The 20,370-nt window shown below is 48.0% G+C and overlaps 5 protein-coding genes across 5 annotated transcripts; 3 read left to right on the plus strand and 2 right to left on the minus strand.

Moving 5' to 3' along the window:
* Nucleotides 1-2,570: 2,570 nt before the first annotated feature.
* EI90DRAFT_2976820 (high-affinity nickel-transport protein-domain-containing protein) lies at nucleotides 2,571-4,736 on the plus strand (the record flags this gene model as incomplete). Its single annotated transcript, XM_039055890.1, has 12 exons — nucleotides 2,571-2,714; nucleotides 2,796-2,814; nucleotides 2,881-2,902; nucleotides 2,964-3,066; nucleotides 3,124-3,143; nucleotides 3,202-3,227; nucleotides 3,278-3,304; nucleotides 3,356-3,441; nucleotides 3,492-3,608; nucleotides 3,661-4,260; nucleotides 4,345-4,467; nucleotides 4,532-4,736. 12 exons carry the CDS (start codon nucleotides 2,571-2,573, stop codon nucleotides 4,655-4,657), a joined length of 1,413 nt encoding a protein of 470 aa, XP_038911793.1. The 3' UTR covers nucleotides 4,658-4,736.
* A 581-nt stretch (nucleotides 4,737-5,317) lies between these two features.
* On the minus strand, nucleotides 5,318-8,405 carry EI90DRAFT_3019392 (uncharacterized protein; the record flags this gene model as incomplete). The annotated part of the gene is made up of 8 exons (XM_039057354.1): nucleotides 5,318-5,385; nucleotides 5,475-5,773; nucleotides 5,880-6,099; nucleotides 6,157-6,484; nucleotides 6,665-7,044; nucleotides 7,217-7,552; nucleotides 7,764-7,859; nucleotides 7,940-8,405. The coding sequence occupies 8 exons, from the start codon at nucleotides 8,403-8,405 to the stop codon at nucleotides 5,318-5,320; spliced, it is 2,193 nt and encodes a 730-aa protein (XP_038911794.1).
* A 2,843-nt stretch (nucleotides 8,406-11,248) lies between these two features.
* On the minus strand, nucleotides 11,249-15,612 carry EI90DRAFT_3019393 (uncharacterized protein; the record flags this gene model as incomplete). Its single annotated transcript, XM_039057355.1, has 6 exons — nucleotides 11,249-11,759; nucleotides 11,782-13,352; nucleotides 13,406-14,989; nucleotides 15,055-15,205; nucleotides 15,261-15,406; nucleotides 15,463-15,612. 6 exons carry the CDS (start codon nucleotides 15,610-15,612, stop codon nucleotides 11,249-11,251), a joined length of 4,113 nt encoding a protein of 1,370 aa, XP_038911795.1.
* A 1,424-nt stretch (nucleotides 15,613-17,036) lies between these two features.
* On the plus strand, nucleotides 17,037-17,586 carry EI90DRAFT_3074556 (uncharacterized protein). The gene is made up of 3 exons (XM_039061514.1): nucleotides 17,037-17,257; nucleotides 17,317-17,396; nucleotides 17,453-17,586. Exons 1-2 carry the CDS (start codon nucleotides 17,098-17,100, stop codon nucleotides 17,394-17,396), a joined length of 240 nt encoding a protein of 79 aa, XP_038911796.1. The 5' UTR covers nucleotides 17,037-17,097; the 3' UTR covers nucleotides 17,453-17,586.
* A 336-nt stretch (nucleotides 17,587-17,922) lies between these two features.
* Nucleotides 17,923-19,081, plus strand: EI90DRAFT_3074560 (uncharacterized protein). The gene is made up of 3 exons (XM_039061515.1): nucleotides 17,923-18,423; nucleotides 18,497-18,639; nucleotides 18,694-19,081. The coding sequence occupies exons 1-3, from the start codon at nucleotides 18,407-18,409 to the stop codon at nucleotides 18,975-18,977; spliced, it is 444 nt and encodes a 147-aa protein (XP_038911797.1). The 5' UTR covers nucleotides 17,923-18,406; the 3' UTR covers nucleotides 18,978-19,081.
* The last annotated feature ends 1,289 nt before the right edge of the window (nucleotides 19,082-20,370 follow it).

Raw genomic sequence — 20,370 nt, forward strand, 5'->3', positions numbered from 1 at the left:
CCCGGATGTTCTTCGTTGCTTAGTCGTTCGAAGCGCTGGTTCTGCGTACAAATGTAATTCAATGCATGTTCATTGGTTTTGACACATCAATCAGTCTCCTTATAAAGCACCTTGCCCAAAAATTCTGATCAAGAGCGAATGCCAAGTTCTACATTCGGGGGCATGTTCAAAGGCCCTCTACTTCTCATTTGTGTGCTTCCGTCGATCCGTTAGTTGACCTGTAAGTTGGCCTGGGTTCCCTGTTAATTTGTTTTTTGAGTCGATCCTTGATGTCTTTGCGCTTGTCGGTATGTTGCTATTCTCTTATTACGAAGTCATAGAGGCTGGAGTCCTGCCTATCTTTCTCATCGGTCAACGAGGCTCAGCTTCTTAGTGGTAGCGGGTTCTCCGAATTGTAGTAATATTAAATAAACTAGAAATGGCTGCCGTGCAGCCCTTGTGATAAGGCTTCTGCATGTGAGGTTAACCGCCACAGCAGAACAGTTTGTGCCGAATCGTTGATCAAACTGGCAGGGTCTTTTTGCACCATTATGCTGAGGTTCTTTCTACCATCGCGCAACTTTTATTAAGCTGTCATGGGTGTTCTTTCCCCTCTTTTTGTTTGCCATGAGCACACTACATTAGTTATTACCCAACAGTTAGCTTTCCCAACGCTCTATTCCACTAGCTTTATCCGATTAAAAGAATGCAGGACATTGCGCCGTTGATATGAATCACGGAGGTATGTGTAATCAGTGATGGTGGATGGATCGAGGTCCAAGGCACACTCAAAAATGAGTATGACCACGGTTTAGAGGTTGAATCGGAAGTGATGCAAATGGAGTTAGAGGAAGCCACAGTGTGCAGGAAGAGTCGCGTTTCAAACTGAGATTGGAATAATGAGGAATGTGTAGTGTTAGTCAAGTTCGTACTCACAGAGAGCCGACTGGGTGTCTGAAGTCTGAGCTAACATAGTTATACGAGGGGTCAAGTGATTTGTCTTATCGCAGTGGTACTACAGCGGAAGTGATTGTCATATTGGGAAAGGAGGACCCTAGGTTACAAAGAATCCTGTGAACAGCACTTGTGGGGCCTAAATGTGCAGAACCCGCTACGAAGTAGTGGGAAAAATGAGCCAGAAAGATCTTATCGCGAGAGTTGTCGGAAAACACTGCGGACGCGTTGTGACCCGTTAGAAGGCGTTGTAACGCCTCTCAACGGCACGTGCCGTTCTAACGCTCTCAACACTGAACTCGATCGTTCCAACGCCTCGAAGCGTTGTAACGCTTTCCCTCCGTTTCAACGCGTTGCAACGGCAACAAGGTAGGGTCAACAAAAAGAGACAACTCCTTGCAGGCCAGGATTGAAGCCTACCTTCATTTCATTACGTCCCCACACATTATCCTCAATTTTGGTAACTCACATTGCGGAATAGGACCAGAAATATCATTAAATGGTTGGTACAGGTGAGAATTGAACCAAGGAACGCTGTGGTCATTATAGTAAGTACATTCATAACCGCTACACTATCATGCACTCTCGGCTTTGCACTGATATGTTGACATAAAGTTGTGTCGATAGGTCTTTTGGGCTAAGTTACTTGATATTCTCAATATGTGTACACCCGCTGTGGGATTGGACCATGTCTCATTGTGGCTCTCAATGGTGGTGCTATGTGGAGTTAGAATTCGAACAAAGTTGAAGTTCATTTCAGCAGTGGTATTGAGGAGAACATGAAGCGCAAACACAAATCAGAACTCAGTGAATGAAGTGGCTTAAATAAGAATGTGCAGTGGACGTTGAGGGTGGTGGAACATGGAGCGATAAAGGAAGATTCCTATGCTGAACACTGACAGTTGATGGGGGGTGCACTCTGTTATGAAGTGAGTTACCGAAAAAAATTGCTGCAACGTTCTCTGTGTGCGTCGGAATCGTTGTCCATGCTGTCCCTGAATGACATGTGCAAGTTACGACTCAGCGCCCGGCCTCCCATATGGAACCCCACTCATTAAAATGACACAGGAAGTGAACGGTGGGGTTGTTGCGGATTCGTCACTTGCTGAAGTGGTCGTTCGCCGTGAGAGTGGTTGGCCGTCAAGTAGTAGACGTCATCGATGTGAAGCAAGCGAAGGTAATTTGTGGCAATGAATCATGAAACATGTGTTTACCTGAGTATGGAGAACTCCCATGTAGCTTGAAAGTACAGGGTATGGAAATGTGAATGTGCAGTTGCTACAGCCGTGGTTGACAGTGAAAGGAAAGCGCATCCATGCATTTGTGAACAGGGATGTTTACAGCGCGGCTGAGTATTTACAATTTGATTTTTGCTTTGAGCGTTGGAACGGACTAACAAAGTGTTGGAACAGATTAATAAAGCGTTGGAACGGATCAATAAGGCGTTGAAACGCGTTGAGAGCTCTTAACGCGTTAAAACGAAATTCCGTGTTTTCCGACAGTTGTAAGAAAGGACACGTGCAGAGAAGAGGTCAATACATTTTCAGAATTCCCACGAATTGTGGACATGCAAGAGACCTTGCAAGCAAGGTAATCAAGTCTGGTCACCTGCTTACCCCGACAAGGACTTCAGACTGATGCGTCTGAGTCTCTTTGGCCGATCTCTCCTGCTATTTGTTTGCGAGGTGTTGGCAAATGCGGCCGTGTGGATTACCTCTGGATTACTTTTTGGCCTTCGTTCGGAGGCCCGATCCGTCCTAAGTTTATGTCTCCTTGCATGGGTAAGGATTGTGAACTTCTTCCCTTTTTTCCCTTGCGGCGTGCGCGTTCTACACCTTACTGATGCTTGTCCTGCTGAGCAGACATTAGGCCTTAGGCACGGTATGTCCGGTCAAGCCGATTCCCTTTATACCCCAATAATTACACAACAACCCGGTCGATCCATAGCTCTGGATGCCGATCATATAAGGTGCGCAATGGACTGTACTCTTTGAGCATGCCACACATTTCTTTGCGCTTCGATTGCTCAGTGCCATCGATAACGCTACACGGGGACTAATGGCTTTAGGCCAGTTTCCAGTGACTTGTGGTTTGTTCTTTTCTTTGGGACACAGTACGATCGTTATCGTTGTGGTAAGGTGGCATGATAAGGACGCATAAGGATGTGTATAACTGATGTTGGGAAGACAGAATATTGCCGTCGCCATCAGGTTTGTTGTATCGAGCGTTATCTTGGATGCGGGGTTTTTCTTATATTTCCATCCTCAGTACCGACGTGTATGATAAAATTGGAAGTATGTTATTGTATGGAAACTTTATACCGAAACTGATGTTCTTCTATAAGGCATTGGAGATGTTGGGAGCGTCGTAGGTGAGCCCTAGCGTACCTTTGCAGCCTGCTACAACTTATGGGTGTATGAAGGTGCCATTGTGAGCGGTACATTCCTTTTCCTCATTGGCACCGCGAACGCCGTCATACTCTGGCGAATCATCAAACGTCGCCGAATGGTTGGTAGTCCTTGTCGCTTCAAGTCGAATTGCGACCTCACCTTGGCTAGGATGCCAGACGCGCGGAGCTTGGGCTAGCTCCAATCGATGACGGTTACGATAATACTCCTTCAATCATGCTGCGCTTCCTAGGGCCCGTGACGGCATTCGTTAATCGGCCATGGAAAGTTTGTTGTGTCATTTTTTTAATGTGTCTTCTACTAAACAGCTGTGGCGTAGATGTATCCTGTCGGAGTCCTTTTCGGATTCGGGTTCGACACGGCTTCTTCTATTGCTCTGCTAGCAATAACAGCCTTAGCCAAAAAGAGACCGGATGGTCGAGGAACGATCAAGCAATCAGAAATCATCGTATTACCCCTCCTCTTCACTTGCGGGATGACTCTTGTAGATTCCATCGACTCCATCATCATGCTCTACAGTTATGCTGGGTTCCCTGAGCGGGGATGGAGCCTATGGGAAGAGAAAGCTGCACTCTCAGTTGAAACTGTTGAAGGTGGTCCGAAGAGAGGTCCAGATCCTTCTGATCTGACACCAACAGGCATTGAAGATCCAAAAGCTTCCGGTTCTTCGCCATCAGCAAGTGAGACTGCCCAGCGTCTTGAACTACCCATAGATGCTCTACCAATTGGCGGGATCGGGGGACCAAGTGGGGGTTTACCGACATCAAAGGCTTCCTTTCAAAATCCTTCTGAGCAGGTGGAGCATCAGCATTCCGATGCTGAGCCTGGGACTCGTCAAAACGAATTGAGACGAAAACTCATTTCGAAACGAAATACCATGTCATCGCTTAGTATCATATTAACACTGATTTCCATTCTTGTGAGCCTGCCTACCATTATAGTCCAGAGGTTTTAAATTCCATCACGAAATTGCTGAATCGTCTCTTCTTACGGCCTCTCACAGGTTGCTTTCAGCATCAGTCTAATCACGATCATGGGACTCATCGGTGAAAAGTGCGCGTCTTGCAAGGCCGCCGCCGAAAATGATCCCGGCATAAGCGGGAAATGGTGGAGAGGATGGGTGCAGGTACTAGGAGATTGACTCCGATTCGAAATTTCACGTTTATTCTGATGCATTTTTTTTTTTGCAGGCAAGCGACCAGTCGGGACTTGTGGGTGCTGGAATTATAGGAATATTTGTTTGTATTGTTGCTGTGTATTATTCCTTCCGATGGGTGAAACGTTGTAACATGCATAACGACAAAGTTCGAACTTGATGTATAATCACCAATAGAGTTTCCGCCAATGTAGCGGTGAAGGGCTGGGCCTTGTGCTTGTGAGTCACACTGTAATCAGTTTTTACATATTTGCCGACAAAGGCACACAACAAATCTCTGCCTTTGACTATAATACCCTAAACCTTCCGAGTGGCGGAAGCACAATCCCTCAACTCATCCATCCGATACGCAGCCGATCCAACAAGCAAGGTCATAAAACCAGAGATCCCAATCGGATCAAGACAACACGTCTGGTCCTTCATTATCACACAAAAACTAGTATGTACTCGGAAGAAAAAAAGAGGGGCTAGAAACATACGCACACGCACTGTACACCGCGGCAAAGACGAAAAAGTATGAGAGCACCTGGACATGATTTCGTAGCTACGAACGGGGTTTGCACTGCATGCTGGGGGACTTGAAAGGGAGAGTAAAAATAGAGATGGCTAGCTGCAGAAGCTGGGTCAAGAGTGAGCCAAGCCAAGCCGACGCCGCAAATTATTATGTTTCTACATTTGAATATGTCAATTGGGGGGGGGGGGGGATCAAGACGATCCCCCCCAAGAAGAATCGATCAAAAAAGTGCCTGTGGGTTCCTGCCAGAGAGGGAGGATCTTGAACTTGAGGCCCGAAGTCGATTCCCACTTCCATTTCTGAGGACTAGGAATACTCATCTAGCCATTTGCACTTCCCAAGAGCGATGCGATTGAGTTGGTCCCAATAGAGTACTGTCCAAGTTGAAAAAAAAGACAGCAGAAGTGAGTCCGTTGCGCGACAACGAGGGGAAAAAAAAAAAAAAAGAGGAATTTAACCTCACCCTCAGAGTGAGCAATGAATCGCCCAAGCAACGGAATCTTCGTTACCCAAACCCCGACTTTTTCTCTCAACCATTCACCACGGTGTCTACGAAGATTCCTATCCCTGATCGCCTGAATGTCCTCTTTCGAAAAATGACTATAAATCCTAACGATCGTATCGTCTCGGGAGTAAAGAGAACCCGTAACGTTCGAAACGACGGGCCGATCTTTCATTTTGATTTCGGCTCCAAGGTGGGCGAACCCTGCGGGGTTTGTAGAAGAGAGTTTGAGCCGAGGGTTGTCACCTAATTGGGGGAGTCTAAAGCGATTAAGTAATTAATATAAGGGAATGAGTGAAGTTGCGCAAAAAAAAAACAAGGATAAGCAAAAGAAAAAAAGAAATAAAGACATAAAGAAACACGTACAAAGTAGCAATTGCATCACCGTCATTCGTAACTCGCCACATCGTCTTTAAATGTTCGCCAGGCTGTTTGATGATTTGGTTGAATCGAAGAGAGGTCTCACGATCTCCGCAAACAGGAGCCGCAAAGAGGTACGCATCCCGGATGATTATAGGTGACCCCTCGAAATCGGAAGGGGAGTTGAGCGCTCGAGCATAAACGAGCGTAGCGAGGGCGCATCCGACTGAAACAGGGATATATATATATCAAGGGAAGGAAGTATAGAGGGAAAATGACTCACGAGAATGACCCGTAAACCAAACGTTGATCTTCTCCCCTTGGTCTAAATCCCTCGCCAAATAATTCGCCAAAGCTCTCAACGCAAACCTGATCGTCTCATAAGGTCTCATTCCACCCACGACGTCCTCTTCAACCTCCCGTAAATCCTCCGGGAAGATCCTCTCCTTGAACCCTTTCACCGCTTGACTGAATCCAGGTAAGAAATCGTCGACGGGTACGAGCGTCGTACTTAGATCCGATACCCAATCTGCGTACTCGGTGAGTCCGGTTCCTTTGAAGGTGACGGCTATCCAGTTGCCTTTTGGTTCCCAAAAGAAAGAGCAGAAAGCCTGGAGGATTATATATGGAGGGCCAAAAAAAAAAGAGGGGGGGGGGGGTTGAAGCGGTATTGAGTGAGTGCCATTTGCGAGTGGAGAAGGGTTTTAGATGGTGATTAGAAAACGAGTTAATTTTCAATTGATCACCAAAAGAAAAGAAAAAGGCGTTGAAGGGAAAGAATGTTCACTTACGCTTTGACTCGTATTCAACTCGCTGACAGGCTCATACGCCACTCCGATTCTCCTACAAAACCTTCTAATCACATCCTCCCCTTTCGCAATCTTACCAAATCTCATTCTCTTCTCCATCGACGACGACGAGGACCGTCTATCATCCTCGTCGCCTTCATCGTCCTCATCGTCCTCACCCTCCACATCCCCAGTATGAACACGACTCCCTTTCCTCGAGATCTTATCGAACGTTCGCAACTGCATGAACGACTTTCGAATGCGCTCCTCCTGTGTATTATCGAATAAAGACTTGACCAACTCTCCAGGTTTCGCTCTCGTCATAGTAGTCACGCCATCGAAGTGTTGAACTACAGGTTTTTCTTCTCGTTCTCGTTCTCGTTCTTGTTGTTGCGACGACGAGGGAGCCCCGAAGGAGCGAGAATCAGGAGTTCTCAATCCGGTCAAAGTCACATTCCCCTCTCGAGTTCCTTACTAGCCCACCTCGTAGCGGTCTCCACTCTTCCCCTCCCACTCCGGCTCGTCAAACTCCCCCCGACCCCTTCAAATGACCACCTGAACGTGAATGCTTCTCCACTTCATCCAAAACGTTATAGAGAGCATGAGACTCCCTCTCATACACGACGCAGGAAAATTGAAGGAGTAACTTGGCGATGTCAAGGTTAAGCTCCCTCACCGTCAATCCTCCATCTCCATCTCCTCCACTTTCGCTTCCACCACCAGTACGACTCAACGCAACTTTCCCAATTTCCGCCTCCTTTTTCGTCAACACCTCGAACAATCTCGGATTGCCAGAATTCGCCAATCCTAATCCATTTGCGTACTTGTTCGACCATATCGTGTAGAGGGTTTCGACCAAGGGGAGGTTCCAGATTTGACACCAGATGAGACCTAAGAAGAGGATTACGGACGTTAGGAGGGCGAAGGCGATCGTTAGGAGGAGGTCGGTGAGGGCTGTTTTATTTTTTTTGGGTGTGTATGTGTGTGTGTGTGAAGGGGGAGCGAAGGTAGACAGAAGTGGGGGGAGAGGGTCGTTAGCAAACTGCACGTATTTTCAAAAAAAGAGAGAAGAAGAAGAAAAATTTTGATAGTGTTAACTCACGGATTTCCATCGTTGTAGCTAAAATATTAGACCACGTCACATAAAGGTACTTCAAGTAAGCTTCCAGAGGGACCCATATTGCGCCCAACGTCGTTTCTAGAAATACAAATGTAAATACTTGGTTTGGACGGGGGGGACGGTTTTGAGAGAGAGGAAGGAATAAAAAGACTACTCACGTCCTCTTCTATGATGTGGTCTAGTACCCCTCCTCGAGTGACCCATCGCTACAAGTTCATCGAACCGGAGGGAAGCCAATTTGTCATTGATGAGCCCTTCTCTCTCGCGTCCACCATCGTCTCTGGGGGCTCCGGAAGGAGGAGCATTCAACCACTCATCCATCTCATTAGGAGGATGAGAATGATGAGGACCATGAGGGATCGAGTTAGGTTTGGGCAATAAGGTAACGGGTGATTCTTGGAGTTGGGAGTTGGTGACGGCCGGAGTCGAAGATGTGGATGAAGGGTCGTATTCGGGAGTAGTTTGGAGTTTATGATTTTGTTGCTGAGGTCGAGGTTGAGGTCGAGTCTGATGGGGTTTAGGGGTTGTTGAGCGGAGATCGACATTGATGGTAGGGGTAGTAAAGGTCAACGAAGAGGTAATGTCATTGGTGACTTTGACGGGTGGTGGTACTGTAAGAGACATGGCTACTGGTAGATTCAAAAGTCGAGCGTTCAAGGGTTGGAGGTCCGATGGGTAAGGAGGAAGAGGGGGCGAGGGGGCGATCTGATTTTTAAAGCTGGACACAAGACAAGTGTCACACGCCAAGACTCAAAGATTGAGCGCGCAGACGAGGATGATATAGCGCGTGCGTTTTGAGCTAGCTTGAAATAATAACGTAAGATGTCCAATAATTCGCACTATCGAATCCGACCCAAGGACACTAGAGTGCTTTTCGACCAAAGACAGCAAAGAGCGCACGAGAGCAGAGCTAGACAGAGGCGGCAAGTTTGAATTTCAATATTAATATCAGACTCAGTGCAAGCTAAGAGGATCGAGCTCCGAAGGGGGGAACATGCAAAGGAGCTGTGCAAAACTCCTGTGACTCACTCTTATGTAGGAGGAGAGTAAGTAAGAAGAGGAGATATATGTATATATATATACCATCATCGCGGCAAGTTGCTCCCCGACAAAGAGCGCTCGTGAACCCAAAAAACACAAAGTGATAGCCTCAACTATGAACTCAACATGTGGCGAGGACGATTATATATGTTGCGATCTGGCTCCTGTGAAACTATATTTGAACATCTCCGGCCATTCGGCTCCGTGATCAATATCAATGGTTCCATAATCAATTTTATTCATATTTTTACTGATCACGCTTTCCTCCACAACTTCCAACAAACAAGTGTGAAAAAGTGGAGGCAGGGTGGGAACGAGTTACGACATTGAATTGCTCTTGTATTTGCGTTTATACCCGCAAACGGATGGTTGTGAACCACTGGGGAAGGACTGATAAATCTCAGCAATGATAAGTGGAAATTGCCGTCGTTGCACAGGTTCCGATGGGCTGATCATGGCTCAGTCAATATGCACAGGTATATAACGCTTGGAGCCCTTCAACCAAAGGTTTCAACGTAACGGTTACAGGGGGCCACTGCAAATTCGATCTATGCTATGCGGTGCAAAATGCAAACTCCTGAATCTCTTTGACTCTCTCGCTCGGGATCCAGTTTTTGGAAAGTCCATGCGTAATGACTACCGTTACCCATGCACCCACAAGTATACTCCCACTATCTACTCTCACATGATTTTTGCAGAATTACTCCCTCGCGGCTCCCACATGCACACCATGGTCCCCATCCTCCGATCCCCCAAAGGAATGACTGCTAGCATACCCACTCCCCCTCGCAGCTCTCCTCCCACATTATGCAATAAACCGAGTTCCTCCCCTGCCTGACCGATGTACCTACGGGAATGCCAACGGGAGACTTGACCCCATTTCATCATTTACAAGTTCCACGTGAAATCAGCTAGCAACACTAGTACTATGAAGAATTGTTTTCACCGCCCCACCGTTATACTTTGCAAACTCTGCACACTAGCTTACCACCTGGTTACTCCCTCCCTCTTCACAACAGTGACTGCTACCCTCACCAACTAAGTACACCGCCTCGCCAGCCGCAACGCCGGGAATCAATAGGTTGCACAACAGGCTTCGAAAGCATCCCTTCGAGAAGCGCTCGCCGCTTGATGAATTACTTAACGGAAGAATATACATATATATATCACTTTTGCTTCTACAGCAGAACGAACTAGTTCTCATCCAAGTCGCGCGCGCGAACAAGCTTGCTCTACTAGCGCGCCGCACCTCGTCAAATCAATCAAAGCGAAGCTTCTTAATCTATAAGGTTGGCTGTTGGGGCACATGCATACATTCGTAATATTCAACACCCGCACTTCTGATCAGCCTTTTTTTTTTTTTGCGCGCGTGATGGTGTCAACAGCAATAATTGTAACTCGAGCCAGCTGGTATCATTGTACTGCCGGTTTCAGTCTCCATAATGATAGCTACATTAATTGCAGTCGAACTCGCTCAGGCGAGTAGAGTTCATCCTAGCCATTATAATTATTGTGCAGAATAGGTAGAATGGCTTCCGATTGATGACAATGCCCCGCTGTCTGAAGAGAGCGCATAGCTATAGGGAGCTTGGGCCTTGAAGAGTTGTTTTATCTGGGAAAATCTTCGAGTAATCTCCATAATTAATCGTTGTCATTAGGTCCATTCAAGTTGCCAGAGTCTTTCCTTGCATATATCAGTGAGTACACACCATAATATTGTCAGTTGCACGTCCGTCACGCTAAGGTTCTGTGATCATGCCAGAGGGGCATTGTTAACGGAGTTGATTCGAACTTGCAGTTTCTAATTGTGAGTTTCAATCCGTGGGGGGGGGGGGGGGGGGGACGCCATGGATTCCTTAACGGGTTTCTTAGGTTGAGGAGCAGTAAAGTGCATGAGTACAAGCAATTTGAGCGTGAGTGTGTAGTTTTTTTGGAGCGTGTATAGAGTCTTTGGCAGTTGGATAGTCTGAGAGGTGGCAGGGAGCGGAGTGGAAGTGGAGGCAGAATTATTGTTTCTGGCAGTGGCGTCCGCCCAGTGTGCCCATCGCCTTGCCACTCAAACGAAGGTACCGTTTCCACCTGTGTTATGCCCTTCTTTTCTTGGCGACCCGATGCCTCCTCGCTGTCCAACTGGGATTGGTTATCCGATGAGTGTATTATTATCGAGGTCAAAAAACTCGACTTGAACAAATAACAACATGATCATACTGGCTCGGGTACATTTACATTACGCTCACCCGATGATACCACCCAGAAACCCACACCATGTATGGATGATCCCCTCATGTACACTCGGTGTAACGAGTCGGGATGGCCGCACTGCCACATACGAGGCCGCGGGGTAACAAAATAGAGTAACAACAACAAGATTTACATCACGCTATCGCGGAAAAGATTGGAACTTGCCAACCCGGCTGCTACGGCTTTCAGCTCAAAGCAGCAGGAGATACTTGGCTCTCCAGTGTGTCGGGCTGGGGGTTTGGTTCGCCGGTTTGTTGGCGTTCCGAGATTGCCTCCAGGGCCGTCGTTTTGTCTGCCTCTTTGTTTGTCTTCGTGCTTACCTCTTCAAAATCTGTGATTCGCATCGTCACGGATTTTGCATGAGCGCGTACGGTCACCAGCTCCTCGTGCCTTCCAAGACCTTCCAATGCATTAGCGACGCAGGAATATGTGAGCTGAAGCTGACTTGCGTAGGGAACAGGGTATTCGGAATGAAGCTGGCGATAGTATGATAATGACTCGTTACCCGTATCAAGCGCGTCTACATAGCGCCCAAGGCTGGAAAATTGAGTTGATAGGGTTTGCAACGCCAAGGCTAAATCGGGAGCATATGACGTCGGATGGGTGACAGATAGCGAACGCCAAAGGGAAATGGATTCTTCAATGAGAGGAAGCCCCTCCGCAGGACGACCAAGGTTGTAGAACGTGCTACTGAGACTACAGAGTGATCGCGCCAAACCTGGGGTGTGATGCTGGAAGAATGGCAACTAGCTGTCGCCAGAGGTGGACACTTTCCTCTACCACCGGCAGCGCCTCGGAATGCCTTTCGAGGCGATTGAGTGTCTCGTTCAGAGCGTTGAGCGATCCAGCTAAGTTTGTAGTGTATGTGGTTGGTCGAAAGGCAACTAGTTGGCGACTGAGTTTGACACATTCTTCAATCGCGAGGAGGGATTCGGAATGCCGTCCGAGCGTGTCAAGGGACTCGTTAAGACATTTGAGTGATGCTATCAATTGGGAAATATATAGGTCTGTCGGTTTAAGTTCAATGTCAACGCCGTGGCGGCAGAGTTTGACACTTTCTTCAATCGCCAGAAGGGCTTCGGAATATTGTCCGAGATTGCGGAGTGTCACGTTAAGGTGACAAAGCGAGCGGGACAACGGTGCACTGTGCAATATCCCTTCAGCAACAACTAGCTGGCGATCGAATTCGACACTTTCTGTGATGGCAACCAGCGCAGCGGCATGCCGTCCGAGATTGGAGAGCGATATGTTAAGCTGCTGGACTGAGATTGCCATGCTGTGAGAGTAATACATAGTCGGATCAACCGCAATTAGCTGACGCCAGAGATTAACACTCTCTTCAATGGCCAGGAGCGCGTCGGAGTGCTGTCCAATACTGGAGAAAGACCGGCTAGCGTTGTAGAGCGATAAAGCCAAAACCGGGGTATATGATGTTGGATGAACGGCAATGAGCTGGCGGCACAGTTCAACACTTTCATATTGCACTAGGAGTGCCTCAGAAGGCTGTCCGAATTGGATTAAAGCGTTCCTATAATACCCGAGTACTGCGACCAAATCCTCGTGTATGATGAATGAGGTCGGATAAACAGCAACTAGTTGACGATAGAGTTTGACACTTTCTTCGCATACTGGGATTGCCTCGTAATAGCGTTCAGTGCTAGAGAGCACCCAACCAAATATTCGGAGCGATGAAGCCAAATCGAAGGAGTAGGATGTCGGGTCTATGGCGACAAGCTGACGCAAGAGTTTGACGCCCTCCTCGATCGATGTGAGCGCTTCAGAGTACAGTGAGATGTTCCGGAGCGAACAGGCAAAACCGTGGAGCGACCGAGCTAAATCTAGGTTGTGGGATGTGGGGTAAACGGCGACGAGCTGGCGGCAGATTTTGACACTTTCTTCCGCTGCCCGCAGTGCCTCGGGTTTTCGCCCGACTCTGCAAAGCGATAATCTGAGAGACTCGAGTGATCGTGCCAAATCCGGGGTATGTGATATAGGATCAAGAATGACTAGTTCGCGCCAGAGCTTGACACTTTCTTCGACCGCTGGGAGCTGCCGGGAATCCCATCCGAGTTTGTCGAGTGATGACTGAAGATCCCCGAGAGATGTAGCCAAATCTGGGGCATAGGTTTCTGCGTCCACAGATGCGAGACAACGGCAGAGTGCAACGGAATCACTTGCTAACTCGTGTCCCTCCTGAAACCTGGAGAAAAACTCCAAATTTCTCTTCAAATTGTTGAACACTTTGACCAATTTGTGGATTTCTTCCTTTGAACCCATGTCAACACTCAACTGAAAGAGCATAAAAATGAGAATAGTTAAGAAACGATATTGACGCTTCATACCTTGGCCCACTCAGGGAACGATGATATACTTATGTACCCTTCCGTTCTCACACAGACTTCCACCCAACGAGTTACTTGCTGACCGAGAAATATGCGAACTGCTACGTTGAGCAGTTCCAGCGCGTCTGGAACTTGATTGAGGTGATATACAATATGCCGACATCCGTAATGGAGCTGTTCAGACAGCATTGCCTGAGGAATGGGTGGCAGCTCCTCCTTCTCCCGCAAATATTTAACCAGGCCCAAGGCCTCCACAGAGGGTAAATCTTCATTCAAAATTTCGATGCAGCGCATGGCCATCCTCGCATTCTCCCTCCTCGCATCCACCACAAAATGATGGAGTGTGTGTGATTGCGCATTGACTCGGTCCATGAGGAAGTCACGGAACGAGTGATGTAGGATACGAATCGGCGTGTGAGGGTCCTGAACCCCTGATAGGAGGGGTGCAAGTTCGGCTAATGTGTGCTCGACAGATGACTCCAGTTGTAATGACAGAATGGCAGTCCAAGCTGCAATAGATAGTGGCTGCTGTGCGATCAAGATGGTTCCTATCACAATTGGGAAGTCGTGAATAAAATCTTCGTCTTTCCAATTACACTTCTCCAAGATGCTCGTATACAACGCATCCATCATCTCTTCAGCAGAAGCCTTCGATCGGTTCGTGCCAGTATCAAGCAGTTTCTCCAGCATCCTCATGGGAGCACCACTTGCCATCTTCATGTAACGGAAAACGGTGCTAACCCAAATGAACAAGCCACCCGCTCGTTCCAGTATAGATTGTACCATTTCATCCTCTTCCTTGAGTTTGGGCTTCAAACTAGGATGCACATCCTTCAGCTCGCGCAGTTGCGTACGAATGTAGATAGCGCAGTCTCGTATGTTAGCATCATCCGAGAGACTGATGCCGAGGCGATCGATAGGGAATTCAAGTGAGAGAAAACGATCGACGAGATCAAATTGCCTCGAGGTGACAAAGAATTTGATGTTGGATGGTAATTTAGGTACTTCTTTCCGAAGTATGTCGGCAAGACGCGGGAATGCTTCCTTGTCGCATTCGTCCAATGCATCAATGACGACTACCATGGGTCGATCGGAGGATAGCGGCCTCAGGTGGAGAGGTTCAGCGATCAATTTCTTGAATTGCATCGTGAACGGAGCAGTTGTGAGAGTCGGATCTTTCTGAAGAATGGATGTGATGAGGGACCGGTACGCAGGATAGTGAGCCGCTAGAGATCGGGCCATGCCACTGAACATATTGTCTGGACGGGATTGCTCACCCGCCTTGAAGAAGAAAGTCGATAATAATATACCCTCTCCAGCGCACTCCTCCGCGATGGAATGGGAAATGGACGTCTTGCCTGCACCAGCCACAGCAGTCAGAAGCATTACACGTTCCTCGCTATCCTCCGTGTTGCGACACCAGCCCATGATACAGTTGAGGAGATCTGTTCTAGTTCCGGGAAGACACACCTCAGTTGAATCGTGGTGGGCAACGATAGGGTATCGGAGTTGGCTGAGAACCGAGGAACTCTCCACCTCACGAGTGACATTTGCCATGACACCAATTGTCAAGTTGGTCTTCACCTACATGATCGCAGCGACAACATTAGAACGTCCGCATAAATTCAACAGTGATCAAGCACCATTACCTGAAATGTTGTCAGAGCCTCGTTGAAATCTCTCCTCAGGTCGTCAATCTTGCCTGGGTCCTTCATATGGAAAAAGAAGTTGACGACAGCAGACCGTCTTTCTCTCTTTCCACGTAGTTGTTCGATTTCGGTTTGAATGCGCTTCAACGCCCTACAAGACGCCCATGTTACAGACTGCCAGTCTGTATGTAGAAAATACTGCCTACTCGCTCATATTTGTAATGCTTTCCATCCACGGCTTTGCCTCTTCGCCCGACGCATCATACGAGTCGATGGCTGCAACCACATCAGCCATGGTGTCGACGATGTGTTTTCCAAATTTCTCCCATTGTTCCTTATTCTCTTTGAACTTCTGTACAGTACTGATTGTCAGCTTTAGTTCCTGACGTAGTATAAACTGTTACCAACGTTGACCTCTTCGAAGATAAATAGTGCGATACCGGCGGCGGACTTTAGAGGAGGGAACGCACCGGAAGCAGCATTGATGGCTGAGAGAATTGGAATGGCGCTGTGACCCCCTGCGGCAAGGAGACCGTCAGCCTTTTGCTTCATTGACATGGCGGAGCAAATCTGTGGATGGGGAGCAAAGTGTGAACGATTGGATGCGCACTATAAATCCTCGAGCAAAGACTTCCCAGTGCGGGGTTCGTCCGAGACGCATCAATGGAAGACCGAACAACATTGTTTGGGCAACGCTGAGCCCCATGGTGTTGGTGCTGGTGGCTGAACTGTTGCCTGGTGGCTTGTTTCCCTCAAGCCTCAAGCCTATTAGGGTTCCTACGCAGCGAAGGTCCATTCAAGACAGACATCCCGCCTCCGATACCGATGATTTTCGGGCAGAACCCGCAAAACAAAATACTGCGGCTCAAACTTCCAAGTGAAGCGATTAGAAAATGGTGTCGCGTTTGCTTGTGGTTCATGTCAGTAGGCACTACTCAGACACTGCCATATACGCCAAGCGCTTGGGCTTGGGCTGTTAGATAATTTTCTTGAGGCGTTTTCACGCCGCAAACACGGATTCAAATGATATCAATGGCTTGTTAAGAGTTCAGTTAATTTGCATCCTTGTGAACCTCCTTCTAAGTCCCACGTCAGTCTGATCTTCAGCCTACTAGTAAACACGAAGCGTTCTGTATTCGTTGAGAGGCGGACGGATAGCCCGCAAACCGGAGAAGCAATGTTGATGCCGGTGCCCTGATGCCGATGATTTTGTTGACGAACTCCGAAATTCAAATTAAATTCGCACTTTATCTTTTGTCTCATTTCTCTCTCAAAACTCGATCACTTTTGACGATTCAACGTGCGTTGGAAAGTGCCCAAGTAGGGCGTTAAGCCATTCAGATAGCGGAGCGTCGGATTTGAGAAAAACTTTAATTTTACACAGATGACTAAATAGTATGTATTGAGGTTTCGTCACGAAAACCGGTACATATGGCTCTAGAGATTATACTCCGAAGCTCAGATGCCCCCACAACTCCCGGGTTGATCCCAAATCCTTTACAGGCATCAATCCATCTAAGTGCCTTGCACTTAATGCATGGAATAGTCTCAATAGCCTCGCAAACTGCACAGGATCCTTGATGTAGCTGTCAATGAGGAAAGGCGTTTATGAGTGGATGTTCTCCCTTTGGTGGCTGTAAGCAATTGCAAACCACCTACTAGATACTATTTCACTTACATCATACTGTACACATCACGCTAACCGGTGCAGACCTTCATCTAGGGCTCCGGTGCTATGTGGTATGGGCTTCGAGTTTTCCAGCGACTAAACCTGGGCGTTTGCCACATTGTGAGGGCTATCCAACGTACGCGCCTTGCGCAAGGGCTTATCGCCTCAATAGGAGGGCTTTGCAATGGTGCTGCGAGGGTCGGGCGGACTTCTTCTTGAGCCAAACTAGGTGAGCCGCTGTGCTCATACCCTGTTGAAGCACCAACTTAGCAGGCTTCGGCTCGGTCGGGATGGAGATTACATTGTCAGCACAAACATAGAACGCCTTCCTACCATAATGGCCCAGCATAATTGATATCTAACTGCTAACAACAATGTTAACTAGACTAGTCAGTCATAGACGTAGTGCTTGGGCGGCTACACTTGTCCCTGTTAGGATTGGCAGTCCAATGCCAATGGTGCTGGTAGTCTGTTGGCAATCGGTGCAGTACTGCCGGTGTGGTGAGATCGAGACACATGATATAAGGTTGTTAAGTTACATGTCTAAATTTGTGTGGCGCATGACGACCGGACGTCTGTTTATCCTTGCCCAGGGTATTTGAGGTGCTTGTTAGCGGAGGAGCGCGGCATATTTCGGATGGTTACCGCGCTCAGGTATCTCCCGCACTGCTGATAGTAGTTCTATATGGCCGGTGAGACTATCGATGTCATTATTGCCGTGCAACTTACCTCGTATATATAGGATTGATGGCGCACGGCCGATTCTCGGAGGGGTCGGAGATCGATCTGATTAAGTAAGAAAGATGTGGGAGCTAAGTATCGTCGCTTGTCTCCAACAAACAAGGCCCTGGTTCTAACTTGTGTATGTCGGCATGGATCATCTCCCCCAAGCAGCATCCCCTAGTCAACCCAAATGGCGCATCTGAGGGCTGGTCCGTTTGCACATTGTATTATCACGCGACCATATGCATTCCCCTCCGAACGGGCAATGCCGGCTGCACTCTAGCGGAGATTTGGCCTCAAATCGCAGTGACTGCTTTTACAGGCAATAGATGCACACACTTGGATGCTTAATCTGTGAACTGGATGAACTTGACCCCATCGACAGGCAACCGTGAATTGGGGGTTTCGATGTGATTGCAGCCCACCTGCCCCCATCCACCGTTCCCTCTGCATCTCGTGTGCGGATCGAATGAACACACGGATAAGAAGTTGACCAGGCTGACACCGTCCTACGTATGGCTAGTGCGAAGGAAACTGCCGAATCTGCAGAAAACACATCCATTCGCCGTTCCGCCGAGCAGGACATTGAACTCGCCTGAGGCGTTTGCACTTTGCACTACTGGGCATCTAGTGAAAGGTAGAAGTTCCTTCCTCGCATCAATTATGTTATCACGCCGCGTAACACTGGTTAGGATTTCCTGGAGTTGGGTGCATAGAAGCATCGATGATTTTAGAGCCTCCAAATCGGACTGGAGGGGATTGCACTTGGTTGCAGATTACTATTTTGGTCCCCGAAAAAAAAAAACACACGCTCTGGCTGTCGGCTGCGATCACAATAATGCACATATACGTCCGTGATATTCCGCCTTGTCGGGGAATATTATTTTTCATAGTCAGACATGATACTGGAATCGCCTATATAGCCTCCTGAGGTTGTGCTCTTCCTCCCTCCTTGCGCATATGCCCAAGGGACTGAGGTTAGCACTTCCTGCTTAACGTTGACTAAAATATATATTTACTCAAGTCATGCACGCTCCCTGCCCATAACAGTAACACAATGCGATTCTGGAATCTCTTCGGCCCAATCGCTTTGCTCCCCATCGCCGCAGCTGATTTCCTCATTGGCACAGTTGAAATTTTCCCTCCTGAAACCTCGAGCTTTTTTCAGGGAGGTGCGGTCAATGTGTCCGACAGTGAGCCAAAACGTAAAATAAAAGTGTTGTTCTTGGTTAACATTTTCTCAACAGACAATTGCAAAGCTGCCGCAACCACGTACGTCGGCGCGTTCGTTTATGGGGCGGACATCATGCAGTTCAAGCTTTGCGAGTCTACAGTTAAGATATTTAATAGTTCATTATGGGTGCTCGTTCTGGACGAAACAGAACTAATTATAAACGGAACATGCACTCAAATCCAAAAGCCCATAGACGACGGGCCTTGCTTCACTGATAAATGGTCGCAGGTTTCGGCCACGTGGACTGCTGAATTGCTCTGCTCATCGGTGGTGTGCCTAACGGGGGAGTTGGACTAATCAATGACACACTTATCCACATCGTGCAGATGATTGTCATCTGCCTCGCGCTGTACAATCGGATCTGCGTTACCGCGGTCAATAATGTATGTCCTGCCATCCGCCCAACAACGGAGTGAACAGAGGCTGCCCATGCATAAGTGGACGAAGATGACAATAAGATTCGGGAGTGTCTAAGTGTGTCTAAAGTGGGGGGACACTCGAACTCAACTCCTGTCGACGAAGGAACTCCCCAGTTCCGATTAAGAGGGAGATAACTTCCAATTCGAAAGGAATGGTGGTGTGTGTATGTTGCATAATGAGGAGCTGCCTCCAACCAGTGCGTGCGTGCGCACTGCAGTACCAACTACTATTAGCATGATGAGTCTTCCCCCAAATTTTCAATGAGGCGTGGGATCTCTTCGGTAGGGTTTCACTGAGATATAGAGTGACATGGAGACGCTAGGGAAACTTTCAAAAGCGACATGATATTTCACCACGCTTGAAGTACACGAGTAGCATTGAAGAGTTGGGGGCGAGATTGGCCATCACACGAAAGTGAACGACGTCAAGACACGCATACCCCTGAGGTACAGCGAAGGGTCTTCGGTACTCTAACAGGTCATTTTCAATCATGTGGATCTTGTTCGTTACCCCGCGGTCGCGTGACGACGCACCATGCAGTGCGGCTCCCCTATTGTAATCTGCATAAAAGGGGTCATCAGGACGGGAATGAAAGGGGGTGGCGTCGGGTTAGCATATAGTCCTCGGGGTTGTGGCATCGGGGGGTAGGTGTCATTCAATCATCTTGAATAAGAGCTGGGAGAATGGAAATAATCGCACAATATTCGAGATAGATGCCAAGGGAGTTCCATTCCCTAGCTTATTTGCCAAGGAATACTTACTGTCAGGGAACCAATGCTTGGTTCTCGCCCGGCCGTTCAACTTCCAATTGCCATCCTTAGCTAGCGTCAGCGACTGCATACAAATAGATAATCGGGATTCTAAGAATTCGTTGCTCAGATCTAGCACATGCCAAGATGTACGTCGGGCGCGTTTAGCGGAGTTGTCCGAATGATATTGTAATACTGTAATACGCGCGTTGCCATCCACACTCCTGAGATTACTATTTGGGTACGCGCTCTGCTCCCCATCGTCACAGCTGATTTCGACATTATCAATATCTCTTTTTACGCTGACGCGCTCACCGAACCTGAAGGGCATGCGCTCCCTTCGCACATTGGCGGGCCGAAACGTAATATAAAAATATCCCTCTTAGCTAATTGTTACTTGAGAAAGAACACTAATGAATCATCCTTTTTTCGAACTGGTTCGGGTTCGGGTTCGCCTCTGAACCGAACCGACGGTACCCCTACGTAGTAGTAACGATATGTCTGTAGTATACGTGAACTGA

This window comes from Cantharellus anzutake (genome assembly GCF_015039405.1).
Source record: "Cantharellus anzutake strain C23 chromosome Unknown EI90scaffold_58, whole genome shotgun sequence".
Taxonomy (NCBI): Eukaryota; Fungi; Basidiomycota; class Agaricomycetes; order Cantharellales; family Hydnaceae; genus Cantharellus; species Cantharellus anzutake.